We start from the raw sequence: 14,126 nt of genomic DNA, 5'->3' as shown, positions 1-14,126 counted from the left end.
TAAGGAGCCGATTCAGCTCGAGTGTTGTATGCCTATTTTGACAACATTTAATACATCCTTTTAGCTGTGCACCGTTTTTACTGCTCATCTGCTTCAGGCAGTTGTAAGAATTCACGTACGTTTCAATATTTCTATGCTTGTTTTTGCCGCTTTTTAGTACATTGTTAGTCTTTTCAGTAGTACACTTTTTTACAACTTTTCTTCTCCAAGCAGATTTCTAGCACAATAGATATTAAGTATAGAACATGTGAATCGTATTGTATAGTACAACTTTACAACATTAAAAATAGCTGAAAACAGTGATCTAAATATAATTATACAGTTGACCAGAGAAACATGAAGAGTAGTTTTTAATGTTTATTCACAAAATAAAATTCTACAAAACATACATCATATACATTACCTATGTGAATATAATTGATATTCACAAAAAGTTGCTTTCAAGTCATAAATACATTTCATCAGGCTACAATTTGAGCCAAGAAATCACACAAAATTCAATCATTACTACCAATACAATGTTATCAATTGATATATCTGTATAAGGCTAGATCCTTTATCATCTAGCCCTTTTGTAAAAACAATGCACAATTTCGGTAAATTCCTGCAAAACAAAAATGGTTAAAAAGTTGACCCTTCATAGCTACTTTTTTAACAATTTCATTTTTCCCAAAATATTTCTGTCATGCAAAAGCTCAAAATACTTCAGTTCACTGAATCTCCAAGGCAATATTATACTAAGACAACTTCGTATGAATGACCACAAAAATAAAATGCTACATGATACTAGTTAAACATACATAATTGTACAGTAGTATTGATAACTGAAACAAGTGATTTTTTCACTTTCATTTACATGACTTATTCAAGTCTCCATTTATAAAATAAATATCAATTGAACTTTAACTTGTAGCCTTTTTGACCTTTGGGTCAAGAATTGACCAGAAACTTCACTGTGGTATCTTATTCTTACATTTCTTATAATACAAATTTTAAGAATAACTTTCACACTGACATATAAATATATGTCAATTCTGAGTCTGAACACAAACCTTGTAGTTGCATGCAAAAATAAAATGCAGAGCTATTTTGAGCTCAAGGTAATTGTTTTTGTTGACCAAGCATACATTAATTTCCACTCCAACATTCACAAAAGTTAGTATGTCCACCTTTTTTCAGCTTTGACACATTTTATGCAAAATTGTTGACCTTTGAATTCTAAGTACATCAAGTCTATTTGAGTAAAAGGGTCGGGGGAGAGCAATCAAGTTCTTCCTGCTACAAATTCAAATAAAAAAATTTCCTTTCAAGTTATTGGTATCCATTACTATCTTTGTTGTTGAACTTCGACCTCTGACACCGGTGTGACCTGTTGACCCTGTATGATGACCTGGGGCATGAGTCCACCGGTTGTGTTCACTATGTTGGGTACAATAGGGACAGGCATAACAATACCACCGTTGTTGTTTCCGTTGCATATCAAATCATTGCTATCTACCAATTGGACGCCACCTTGATCAAGGAGAGTATTTCTTTCAGCGCCCCCTAACAGATCAGTAGGAAACTGCAGCGATGAAGCCCGAGTCTTTGTGTTTTGTCTCCTTTGCTGTTTCTTCGAGGTCTTAGCAATGTTTTGTGTCGGTTCCCCATTGTTTGGGGGCATCTCGGATATAACAACGCGGACGACATCCGTATTCTGTGATGAGCCCCGTCCTTTGCACGCTTTCTTGTGCCTGTTCAGATGATATTTTGTGAAGAAGGCTTTACTGCAACGGTCGCAGGGAAAGTTCCGTTCCCCTGTGTGGGACTTCATGTGCTTCTTCAGGTGCTGCAGTCGCCAGAAGATCTTCCCGCATTCCGTGCACTTGACCTCGCGGTCTCTCGTGTGCATGTACATGTGCTGTTTGACGTCGGACTGGCGCGAGAACATTTTGTCGCAAAACTGGCACTTCATCTAATAAGAGAAGACAAAACAGCCTTTAGTTATGACATCGTTGATCGTGTCTTACATTCCTTGCTCATTTACATTAAATGCAAACCTGACGAACATTAAGGCCCCTGATTCCATTAGACAGTGTCTCTGTGATCGCGGTGTGGTCTTGCTGCCACCTAAAATGGATTTGTGTAACCCTTGATTTCATAATTGAAATGTAAAAGTATGACTGAAAAGACAACAAAACAGACAAAAAGTAAACAGATTTGTTTTTGTCTATAAAATTCGTTGAGAGATCTGTAAGATTTTAGGTCACCGCAAGCTAGGTTGTTGCCATAGTGGAATGGGGGTATGTCGGACAACAGAAATTGGTAAAATTTGAACTATAGTAAGGCAGGGTTGTCTTTAAAACTTGTCTTTCCATCCTGGGACAGAAATTTGCTTATCGGGACAGAAAAATGTCACCCCGTCCATACAAAAAACTCAACATCATGATATGAAATTGCTTAAAATGACAGGTTTCACAAAGAAAATTGGCACGAATTGCCTCAAATGACAGATTTAACAAAGAAAGTTGGCTTCCAAACAGTGATTGGGACGGATAAAAATATAAAGCTGGAGAAAGCCCTGTGGTACGTTAACGTTATGTTCTCAGACATACCTTCTTCTCGCCGGTGTGTGTGACCATGTGGGACAGCAGGTGGGCCTTCTGTCGGAATGTCTTGTTACAGACAGAACACGCATGCTTCTTCACACCTGTGGTAGAAACAGAGTGTGTAAATAGTTTCATCGTGTTGGTAAGCCATAGGATAACAATTTGAAAGTTCTTTGTACACATCCACGTGTTTATCAAGTCTTTTGATGCCCGACTTCGAAAACTATCACACTCTTTTGTCTCCCGTTTGCTTTGTTCTGAGAATATTGTCATACAGACACTTGTTCATTCCGAGTCATTCTACTACAGCACATTCTGGAGTCATTATGTCAACATTGTTTTTAAAAGATAGTATAAGTTAGTTATATTGTATTGTATTTTTTATGTCTTTCTCATTTGTTTGTTGTATGATATGGGCCAGGTGCCTGAATTAAAGTTGAAAATAAAAAAAATAAAAATTATACCTAGTCCTGAAGAAGGTGACAAACGGTTGGTATAAACACTTTGTTGTGTATAAAGGATTTTGTTAATGATATACTGTACAGAAGTTTTCATTACATTGAACATGATGCTCAAAGTTTAGATATAAACGCAAACCTTTCAGCATACAAAAAATTTATTTACTCTGGGTTTATTTCAAGTTTAAGACTTGTCTTACCTGTATGTATGGTGAGATGTGTTCTCAAGTTGCTGGGGTCTGTAAAGGTTTTCTCACAGTAGTTACATTTGTGTGGCTTCAGTTTTGTGTGCACCATTATATGCACCTGTGAAGGAGAGAAAAAAATCATACATAAGTCAATATGCATCATAACATACAGTTCTGTACTATTCAAACAAAAAGAGAGGGTACTTGTACTACCAGTAAGCATCTTTCTGTTTCAGACTAGACACAAAATCTATTTGTTACAAGTAAAGTCTTTCAGTACTTGATTTTACTTGAGTATACCTTTACTACAATGCACTGTCATACTCTAAAGTTTTGGGTGAGGCCAACGAAAAAACATAATGGTTTCTGGCCTACCCTGCATGTTTTTGAATGCAAGTATGATTATACAATTTAATGTCTTAATAAACACGAATAAACAATGAAATAAGCAACATTTAGTTAAGTGAGGGACACTATGTTATAAATTGTTAGATTAGTTGACTGGGAAAAGTTGAAAATTGTTTCATTGGTTTTTGAGTTACCTTTATCTTCACATGTATATTTCATTGTTGTTGGATATTCTAAATAAAAATTTGAGTACAAAACAAAACATTGAAATAAAAAAACAACTTTACTACCTGAAGCTTGCTTGAGGAGGTAAACGCCCGCTCACACAGTTCGCACTTCCACTTCCGACCGCTCATGTCGGGGTGAGCGTACTTGGTGTGCCGACCCAGCGCGCCGAGGTCAGCAAACTGTCGATCACAGCTACAGCATTTGTACGACTGCTCAGGCTTGCTTGTAACGCCTACGGGATGATAAAAAAGAGTAAGTATCATGTTCAACACCTGAAATGTGTTTTATCTTAACTTTCTGCTTTGTATACAAGAATATTAATAAAATATACAAGACAACATAAAGCATCATGAATAAATTCTAAATACGTTTCTCTTCTGGGTGGGACCCCTACTCAAACATGGGACCTCCAGTTTTACGTTCGATCAAAGAAGACCTCCCTAACGGAAGGTTAGTGTGCTAGCTATAGTACTCATTTTTGGTTAAGTGATGAAATCAGTGTTAAGTGCCTTTTACAAGGGCAGAACATTGGGGCCTGCTAAGGATCCAAACTCAGGACCTCTAGATTCTGAGTCATTCTGACCCTTACCATAATCCCCTCTTTGCATTCTTACCTGTCAGTTTTGCATAGTTGCCCGCGAACCAAATGAGAGGTTCCTCACCCTCAGCGATGTCCATATTTGATGTGAAGAAGATATCCCCCCAACCCAGTTTTTTATGTGATAACCATTTAGTAAAAAAAATCTGACTTTTACTTTCACACATTCTTACCTGTAAGTTTTGCATAGTTCCCCGCAAACCACATGAGAAGTTCCTCCCCCTCTGTGATGTCCTTACTGGACGTGAAGAAGAGATCCTGTCCCAGTGTAACCCATAACATTGAAGTTGCCCTTGAGTCTTGTTTTACATAACTAACAAGATCTTACCAGTTAGTTTTGCATAGTTGCCCGCAAACCACATGAGAAGTTCCTCCCCCTCTGCTATGTCTTTACTGGATGTGAAGAAGATGTCCCCTCCACACTGGTGTGCCACCAGGTTCTGTTCCAATGACGTTCGTGCTCGCTTTACAAACATCATCCAGTTGGCTTCGTTTTCATCTCTTGCGTCAATGAAATGACTTGACCGCTCATCTCTGAAAATCTGGAATGTAAATGGATCAGACATCATCCAACATTTCGTATGAAATACAAGAAATTTTCGTGTGTTTGTGGTGGTTTTATTTTCATGGTTATGATAACATCTTGAATGTATGTTTTCCCTTGTATTACAATGTACTACCGGTATTGTATATCATGCAAGTCCTTTCCCCCTATCCTGTGAAGATAACTGAATTTATAGTGTTGTTCACTGAGTTTGTTTACTATATTTATATTAGTTTTGCCAAATGTGATATTTCTGGAGGTGTGTTATTGTTGATCGACCCTCATTTTATCCTTGCAAACAGCTGATTTTCAAATTGATGGCTTCAAAGAAGAAAAGGTCACTTACTTCCCACATATTAGTCCAGTCAGATTCAGATTCCACATCTGACTTCTTCACAATTTTACCCTGAAGAGGACCAAACTGGGTTCTGGCTTGGATGGCTGTTCTTGTAAAAACTCCTGAAAAATGATTTGAACCAATCATTGATTGAACTAATAATCTTAAGAATTCACCCAAAAAATCAAACTTTTTTCTTTAAGTCTACATTAATTTTGTGTATGTCATTAACTACATACATATATGCAGCTACAAGTCATAGTAGGTCAAACTTCTATACTACATATGTATACACCTATAGTATGTCTCTTAACCTTCTCCCTGTTGCCTAACCCCATTACCAATACAAACTTGGTGCCAAAAGGCTACCTTAGCATGCTGAAGGTTAATTAGTATGGTATGCAGCACCTGTTCTGCATTGCACTACTAGCTACCAAAAAAGCATGATCCAAAAATAATTTTTCTTTTTACACAACTTCAGCTACATATAGCAGCAAGATGAAGCACTCCAGTCAAAAGCTCCGAGGAAGGTGTCTGAGAGACGCTAAAACGTCACCAGGTGAGACATTACTGGTTGTGTAAAAAGAAAATTCCAATATCCAAAAAAGCATGATGCTTTGTCCTCAGTCTGAGGTTGCCCACTTTACCTGTTCCAGACGTCGTGATGTTAGAAGGTTGGAGTGCGAGGTCCCTGGGTAGGGTCATCCTGGCGTGGGACTCTATCGGTGTGTCCTGTACCATGGTAGGTACCCCATGGAGGTTACACACGGTAGGGAAGGCTTTTTCACAGGTTACACACCCTGCGTGTAAGACAAGGAAAATGCATATTAGATTTATCTAGTGAACAAATTACCTCAAATACATGCAATGTACTATCAATAAATTGTATAATTTCAAGATGTACATGTAAGACAATAACATGTACTTTTACTGATAAAAACCGATACAAAAATAACTTTGGCAAGTGTGTCACTCTTTTAAAACTAGAGGAAAGAAATGATTTTTTTTTTGAGACTCAAATATCTGAGCCTCACAGCACACTTACTACTATTTTTTTCTATATGTATCAGGGTAGAGATTTCAATCTGGCAGAATTGCTGATTCTACCAGTAAAGATCCTGTTAACGTTGACTGAGACTGTGATCAGGGTGTTAGGAATGCGTTAGGGTGGTGCACTATTTATACATTCTAACCTTCAAGTCTGCTCATAGATCTAAAGTCACATGAATCAAAGCTAAAAAATTCTTACAGTCTTTTAAGGGATCTCGCAAATCGACTCCAATCTCGATTCTGCCAGATTTTAATCTCTTCCCTGACATATACATGTACACTGCTTACAGAAGTCTGTTTTGATTGGTTCATTCAGTTCCTCTTCTAACTGCCTGGCGACGGCTTCTAGCGAGCGTTCCCCGCTTCCTACTGGCACGTGGTTCTGAATGGTTGGCTGGAGGAGAGACTCCAGTACGTTACATGTTGTGACCGTCAGGTTGGAAGTGTTCGGGAAGACAGAGATACTCGACATCGGAACTGTGGTCACATTCACTGTAGATGTGTTCCCTCCCTGAGGAAAAATTCAAACATATTCAGTGTCAATGCCAATAGTTATACTATGAGTTAAAGTTTAGCTACTGTAATTTTAGAAGCAAGGTAAACTATGTTTAACCCTTACTGCCCTATGACATACAGTACCAAACTTGCCCTGGTTTACTGATAACTTGGTAGTACTTGGGTTAAAGCTTCATTTTATGAAGTACTAATAACATCTTTGTATATCTCCCAAATTTTCATTGAAAGCTGTAACTGTTTCTTGCCTGAAATAAATGTATAAAGCCAGGAGTGAAGTAGGACAATTTTGTTGTATGTTGAAATGTTGGCACAGTATTTGAGAGATTAGTTTTGTGCTACCAACCTGAAGGCTGTTTTTCTGTTTGACAACATTACTAGTAGTGTTGATGGGAAGAAGAGCTGCAATACTTGTCTAGCCTGACTTATTACAGTAACCAGTCTCTGTAGTGACCGCTGGCTCAATTCTTGTCGCTTGCTAACCACAACGGAGGCTGGTAATCAGGCTATTTGTTGTCAGAGTGGTTAATGTTTATATTTCCAAATATATTTCCTGTGATACAAACCTGAAGGATGTTTTGTTGGTTGATAACATTAGTGTTGATGGGAGGGAGTGCAGCTGTGCTCGTTGTTAGTGTGGTCGTCGCAGCGATGAGAGTGAGACTGGTCGTCAGCAAGTCCGAGGGGTTAACCGAGGACAGCAGTGATGATGAAGGTATCTCTGACACGACTGGTAACTGGAGAGTTCCTGGAACAAAAAATAAAAAAAAAACTTTTCATACTTCATATCATCCTGAAAAAAACACACACAAGATTTTTCCCTTTTTCGTGTTAGGCTCCGGCAAGTTTTGGATGTTTTATTTGGTGTTTTTGTAGGGCTTTCTATTTTGTCATGTTGTCTTTATGACCAAATGGAAAACCTGACTAAAACGTCTAAGAATACGTCGAAAACTACCCGGAGCCTAATAATAACCTCTGCTTGGAGTGTATCTTTTGTTCTCACCATGTAAGATATGAATGGCAGCTATAATATGGTTGGATACCAGGATAGTCCTGAACCTTGTGTGATCTTTCTATAATCATTCTCATCATCGTCATCAACTTACACAATCTTTAACCTAAAGGACAGAGGCATCTGGCGGGCTGCCATCAATGAAGAAAATGTTATACTAACCAGAGGACATTTGCCGAAGTGAAGTGAGGTCCAGTGTCAGGCTCTTGTCCAGCCCCATCTGTGCGTTCTGGACACCGGTCAGGTTGTTGACCATTGGCCTCTCCAGGGGAAACAGCATGGGGATGGTGGTGGTCAGTCCTGAACTCAGGGTCACTGGGATGTTGGCTATGGACACAGGGATCCCTGAAGGAGAGAGAAAAGAAATATTACATTTGTATGGTAAATCTTGAAATATTTTTTTCTGCAACTTCTTGACACCAGGAATATGCACTTCCTATGTACAATGTATAACTACTCTACTACAGAATTATTTCAACAACATATAGTGGTGGTCAGTCCTGAACTCAGGGTCACAGGGATGTTGGCTATAGACACAGGAATTCCTGAAGGAGAGAGTGGAGAAATTTATTTTGGATGGTGATGTAAAGCTGATGGCCCTGTGTTACGAGGCACGATTCAGGCACATTGAGTCTCAAACATCAAATGTTGGCACGTCAAGAAGAGTAGGGGTGACCCGGTTTATGTGCTTGGCTAGAATATGTGAGCCATAGCGAAGCCGCATTACCCTACTTGCTTAAATGAAAAAGCCGCATGCTTCTTCCTCAACCTGAGGTTTTAACAGATTGCTTTATTACTTGTCTTTCTGCCAATTCAATAATTACTTTTGACATGAATCTCCAAGCAGATAGGGCTAGGGTGGTATGTATCTGTATGTGTCTGTTCAAGAAATATTAATGGATAAGTACTAGTATGGTGTCAACAAAACAATACATTAAAATAATACAAATAAAATGTAGATGTAGATTTAGATCACTGACCTGTGCCAGATGGAGCCTGTGGAATTGTGGGAAGGGTCACATGACTGCTGCCGATGACGTTGCTGGCAGAGTTGCCCAGATGGTCCAGGTTGATGGTGGACAGGGAGTCATTCATGGTGCATCGCTTGTGTCAACACTCTGACTATAAACAAAAACATTAGACATTCAGAGATCAATTTCAATTTTATTTATTTTACCTGGGCACAAACATTGAGAATACAATCAGGAAACAAAAAAACACAGGTACATACAAATATGGTGTCACTTGGAATATAGTGCCATCGTCTGGGACCCGTACACCACCAAAGGAATACAGGCGGTGGAGGCCGTCCAGCGCAGGGCCGCCCGCGCGTGACCCTTAATGACTACCGGCGGACCTAAGCAGCGTGACACAAATGCTCAACGACCTGCAGTGGCCCCTTCTCTCTGAAAGGAGGAGGAACGCCCGCCTCACCTTCTTCTACAAACTTGTTAATAACCATATTAATATAGACACTTACAGTTTGCTGAAACCAGCCCAGGGGCGCACCCGAGGGAGCCACGACCTCAAGTTTCACACCATCCACGCTAGAACCGACACATATGAACACTCTTTCTTTCCCCGTACCATCCCTCAGTGGAACACCCTGCCTGGCACGGTTGCATCGGCTCCCATCGTTGAGTCGTTCCGTGCCAGGCTGGAGGCCTGCCCGCCTTAGCCCGGGACCTCAACTCCCCCCCTACTATGCCCCTGAAGGGGTTATTTGGGGGCAACAACTATGTAGATGCAGATATGCAGATAACGTTAGATGGCAGACTTTGCAACCCTTCCACAAGTTCCAGTCCCTATGACCACCCCACAGACCTGAAAATAGCACTTCTGAAATGACTGCATCATGAATGTTCAGAATTGTAGAAACATACACACACACACACACACACACACACACACACACAAATAAAAAAACACACACACACACACACACATACAGACAGACAAACCAAAAATCATACTTCACAAAACACAAACAAAACAATCAGAAGCAAAATTTAGATGCATGACATGCCATACATATTTGTTTAAACACATGAACTTTGCGGGTAAAAATACCTATCATACATATACGTATGCCGACATCTGCATATCAATAATATCTGTGACGTTATGTGTATATATTTATACACTTTCATTTCCCTAACCTCATATATTTGATTTCCCAGATATCCATCGATCTGCTTGACAAAGGAAACCTTTGTTTGCATACTTTAAAAAGAAATTACTAGTAGACACCAGTGACATGAATAGCATACAAATTATCCAACGCATATGATCCATTTATGGGAAGTAGATTAGGTGAAACGACATAGAAATCAAGACAAACATATTTATTACCGACATGTCATAATGGCTTGTGAAAAATATGGAAATCATTTCAGACAGGTGCAACTCCTCTAGAGCCACCAAACACTCAAAATAAGACCAAAACCTCACCAAACTTACACCAATACTAGAGAACGATCAAGTTAAGGTCACATACCTTTTATAATCTTCTAGATGAGCCGTGCGACCGACAGTTTAGCTGAATATCCGCACAAAAATCCGGACGGACAAAAATTCGGTCATTTGGACGCCATTTTGGGTTGAAATTTTCCCAGGAAGCACCGCGCTAAACATAGATAACCTCTGACTTTTGACCCTCGGTGATTTCCCGCGAAAATTATTTTGTGAAAGTCTGTGATTCTTGCTCTCCCTTTTGTAACGTTATTTGTTTGAGTACAAGTTAGGATTTGTTGATGACAATGTTGGGGAGAGGTTTGAGATCGTCGGTATTTCAGGTAAGGTTGTTTCAGTCAGAGACGTTTCGTTGGTTTCCCGGTTTGTCAAATGTCAAAGAGGCACATGGGTTGCGAAGAGGAGGGGCAGAAAAAATAACACATGTTGCTTCCGAAATATGATTCATTGTATGGTCTCTAATATCAACGTTACGTAATTGTAAGGCTTTGGTTTGCGTACTTAGATTATTTGAAGCAATTATATAGGGACATGAATTGAGTAAGGAAATTGGTACATTTCCCAAGGGCAATATTTTGGGGCCTGTCGGGAATTCAGACTCAGAAACTGTATAGTAGATTCTGAGTTAACAACCCTAACCACAATGCCACCGTGCCACCATTGTTTGTGTCTACAGTTGCAGAGAGGCTTGCTGAGATGTGAGGGGATGACAGAACAGGCTATCAATCTTCCAATGAGAGAGAAATGTGAGGGTTCATGCATCCTTTTATCATTCAAGTACACAGAGGTTATTGACAGGTTAACCACGCATTAGAGTTGCACAGTACAGTTATCCGGGCAAATAACAGTACCAAGGCCACTATATAATGTCCTTGACAGTACATAGCCTGTTAATATCCCTTTTTTGCACTATGGACACGGAACAGCCTGCCAATAGCCACAATATTCAAGTCAACTTCAGTGTTGATATTGTGTATGAATGATATAGAGATTTTTGTCTCATTTTTAACGGTGCCACTCTTGCCCTTTATTGTGGCTGTCCTATGCCAGTCTTTCTGGCAGAATGATGACAGTTGACTTAAACATTGTATGTGCATAAGGAAGCATAGTCATTCTTGCCGCATGGTCATTCTGTTTTAATTTCTAGCTGTGAACCAGGTGACCCTGCTTGGCCGCGTAGGACAGGACCCACAGCTTCGGGGAGGTCTGGGGAACCGTTCTGTAACTGTCTTCAGCATGGCCACCAACGAGAGATGGACAGGGGAGGAGGGTCTGTATCAAAGTATTCACAAATACAGTATTCTAGATTTGCATTTGTCTTACATACAACCAATAGAGAGGTGGCATGATGGTGCAGAACAAGGAGGGTGTATACAGATCTCTGACAGGGGGAATCGGAGGAAACTTGCAGGCGCCTATATAAAAAAATCATGTGCCCTCTTCCAAAAATCTTATGATACTGGCAACAAAATAAGTCAAATATGTCTTTTGAAACAGAATGCTTAGAGTGCTGTAGAAAAAGCTAATTTACAGTCAAAGAAACATATAGATGACTTTTTTGTTTTGAAGATTAACCCATTAGTTGGTCAACACTTCCCGAATGGGATAAAGGCCAAAATGTTCCAAGTCTAAGGCAAGAAATTAGCTTTTTTTGTGTTGTTGTTGTCAGGTCCGATGGAGAAGACAACGTGGCACAGAATAGCAGTTTTCCAGCCTGGTCTCAAAGATTTGGCTCTACAATACATCAAGAAAGGGTGAGAAATCTTCCAGTTACTGGAAAATATGGTAGACTCTTCAGTGTGTCTTCAGATGTTTGATATGTTTGAGTGTCCTATGACATTGGACAAATGTTCAGTATATTTTCAATATGTTTGAGTGTCAGTATGTTCAAAGGTGTAATATGTTCAATTCGTTCAAATGTGTAAAATATGTCACGAGTTCTAAACAGTTAACTTTTAAATATACTCAAATGATTTACCTTTAACTTCTTCATTGTAATTTCAATGTAACATTTATCCCTTTAGGCATAGAGTGTATCTGACCGGGAAGATAGACACAACTATGTACGAGGGACAGCGAATCACAAGTGTTATTGCAGGTACTGTTATGAATTCTTCAGTTTTGCTTCATCTTTTGTTTGGTAGTACTCTCATATTCTTTCCTATAATGTTGGATTATGTAAGACAATTGCTTATACATGTGTAATATGATTCTTCACTTGTGTTTCAGTGTGCATTTTGTAGTACTATTTTATTATATTGTTTCCTAATAATGTTATTAGGATGTGTAAACCAATTGGTTATATATACAATCACTCATGCACTTAATCACTCTCTGTTTTATCGTCTGTTGTTTCCCATCTTGCAAGGAATTGATGTACAATATGTTTAAAAATCAGACTTATTTCTCGTGCCATTTTGCTCTCAATTTTTGGCAGTTGATAACTGTGATTATCCTTTTTGTTCTATTTGCTTCCAGACAACATCATCTTCTTGTCCAAGGATGGTGCCAGAGATGACATGGACGAGCAAGAAGACATGTAAACTATAAAAACTTGTGTAACCATATTACATTGTACATTCACATCCATACATGTACATTCTTATTATGGTAGGTAAGTAGTTATTACATTTGTTTGTTACTGTTTGTTACAGTCACTACTTTTGTTACTGAAGTCCTTTTTTCTTATAGCCACCTTTCACGTTGGAATAACAAACTAGATATCTTTGAGTTGAGTAGATGTCAATATCTATTGAGGTACTGTACTACAGAAAGTAACTTAACTAATATCATGATTGTTCTGTTACATGTTACACGTGTAGTTGTGCAGGGAAGGAATTCTTTGTATATCTTGTTATTGCAATTTTATTATCTTCACTAGAGGTAGTGCACTATAATGACAAAGTATGAAGAAATCTGTCATGATCATTAACAATATGGATTGAAGGAAAATCCAAACATGTACTGACAAGTTTAATGTATTTGCATGCTTGTGCATGATACATTTTTTTGATTGCTATGGCATTTTTTTAAGAGAAAGTATGCCCACTATTCTTTCTCATATCATCTAATGCTGTTATACCCAAATGATTGAATACCTTTATTGTTTCTATACCCAAGGGGCTAAGTACACTGGTCATTAAGAACTAGTACTAACTATACACAGAAAAATAAACAAATAGTCATAATACTAAATCCATTGAAACAACAGAATTTGGTTCTCAATACCTACTTCAGTTATTGTTAAAAAAATTACAGAAGGATTGAAAATGGCAACTTGCTCATGAAATGGTATTTATGCTGGACTGCCCAAACTATGTAATAAAACACTAGCCAGTCTTCAGAGTTTTGCAGACACTGTTAGAAAACACAAGATGTAGTGTCAAACTTGGTGCTGTGCATATTGGAAAAGAAGGTCAGAAGACTATCCCGCACCTACATGAAATTGTGCTGAAGAAAGATACTAGGGTACATGCTGACGGCATGGGGAAGGCCATGTAGGATAGAAGCTTCTGGGCTGCCATGGTGTTGCAGAGGAAGATGCACCCAACACAAGACAAGTAAGTGAAGTCACTTGCTATTAAAACAAAAAGTTTTTGGGAAGCCTTTAGTCTTATCAGAGTGTATACGTTGTGTCTGTCCTATGTGATACAGAAAGTGGATGAGAGAAAGAGAAAACCATGAATCCATTGAGAAAACTAAAGACTAAGTGAGTGTGAGAGATAATATAAGTAAGTTGATGTTGACATAAAACCTTTGAATAAGATGACATCAGATGACGGGTGTAAAT

General features: G+C 38.8%; 3 protein-coding genes across 3 annotated transcripts; 1 reads left to right on the top strand and 2 right to left on the bottom strand.

The window, feature by feature from the left end:
- Window positions 1–344: 344 nt before the first annotated feature.
- Window positions 345–4,989, bottom strand: LOC136421889 (PR domain zinc finger protein 4-like). The gene is made up of 5 exons (XM_066409459.1): window positions 4,737–4,989; window positions 3,873–4,042; window positions 3,247–3,352; window positions 2,595–2,689; window positions 345–1,954 (listed from the first exon to the last, which is right to left on the bottom strand). Exons 1-5 carry the CDS (start codon window positions 4,975–4,977, stop codon window positions 1,328–1,330), a joined length of 1,239 nt encoding a protein of 412 aa, XP_066265556.1. The 5' UTR covers window positions 4,978–4,989; the 3' UTR covers window positions 345–1,327.
- Window positions 4,990–5,119: 130 nt separating this feature from the next.
- On the bottom strand, window positions 5,120–10,465 carry LOC136421489 (PR domain zinc finger protein 4-like). Its single transcript, XM_066408816.1, has 7 exons — window positions 10,362–10,465; window positions 8,845–8,986; window positions 8,027–8,209; window positions 7,419–7,600; window positions 6,628–6,850; window positions 5,937–6,089; window positions 5,120–5,124 (listed from the first exon to the last, which is right to left on the bottom strand). The coding sequence occupies exons 2-7, from the start codon at window positions 8,957–8,959 to the stop codon at window positions 5,120–5,122; spliced, it is 861 nt and encodes a 286-aa protein (XP_066264913.1). The 5' UTR covers window positions 8,960–8,986; window positions 10,362–10,465.
- A 550-nt stretch (window positions 10,466–11,015) lies between these two features.
- Window positions 11,016–13,681, top strand: LOC136422013 (single-stranded DNA-binding protein, mitochondrial-like). Its single transcript, XM_066409623.1, has 5 exons — window positions 11,016–11,082; window positions 11,484–11,606; window positions 12,006–12,090; window positions 12,361–12,434; window positions 12,815–13,681. Exons 1-5 carry the CDS (start codon window positions 11,043–11,045, stop codon window positions 12,877–12,879), a joined length of 387 nt encoding a protein of 128 aa, XP_066265720.1. The 5' UTR covers window positions 11,016–11,042; the 3' UTR covers window positions 12,880–13,681.
- The last annotated feature ends 445 nt before the right edge of the window (window positions 13,682–14,126 follow it).

This window comes from Branchiostoma lanceolatum, chromosome 16 (assembly GCF_035083965.1).
Source record: "Branchiostoma lanceolatum isolate klBraLanc5 chromosome 16, klBraLanc5.hap2, whole genome shotgun sequence".
In the NCBI taxonomy this organism is placed as follows: Eukaryota; Metazoa; Chordata; class Leptocardii; order Amphioxiformes; family Branchiostomatidae; genus Branchiostoma; species Branchiostoma lanceolatum.
The sequence above is the reverse complement of the archived record's forward strand: the minus strand, read 5'-3'. Positions and strand labels throughout refer to the sequence as shown.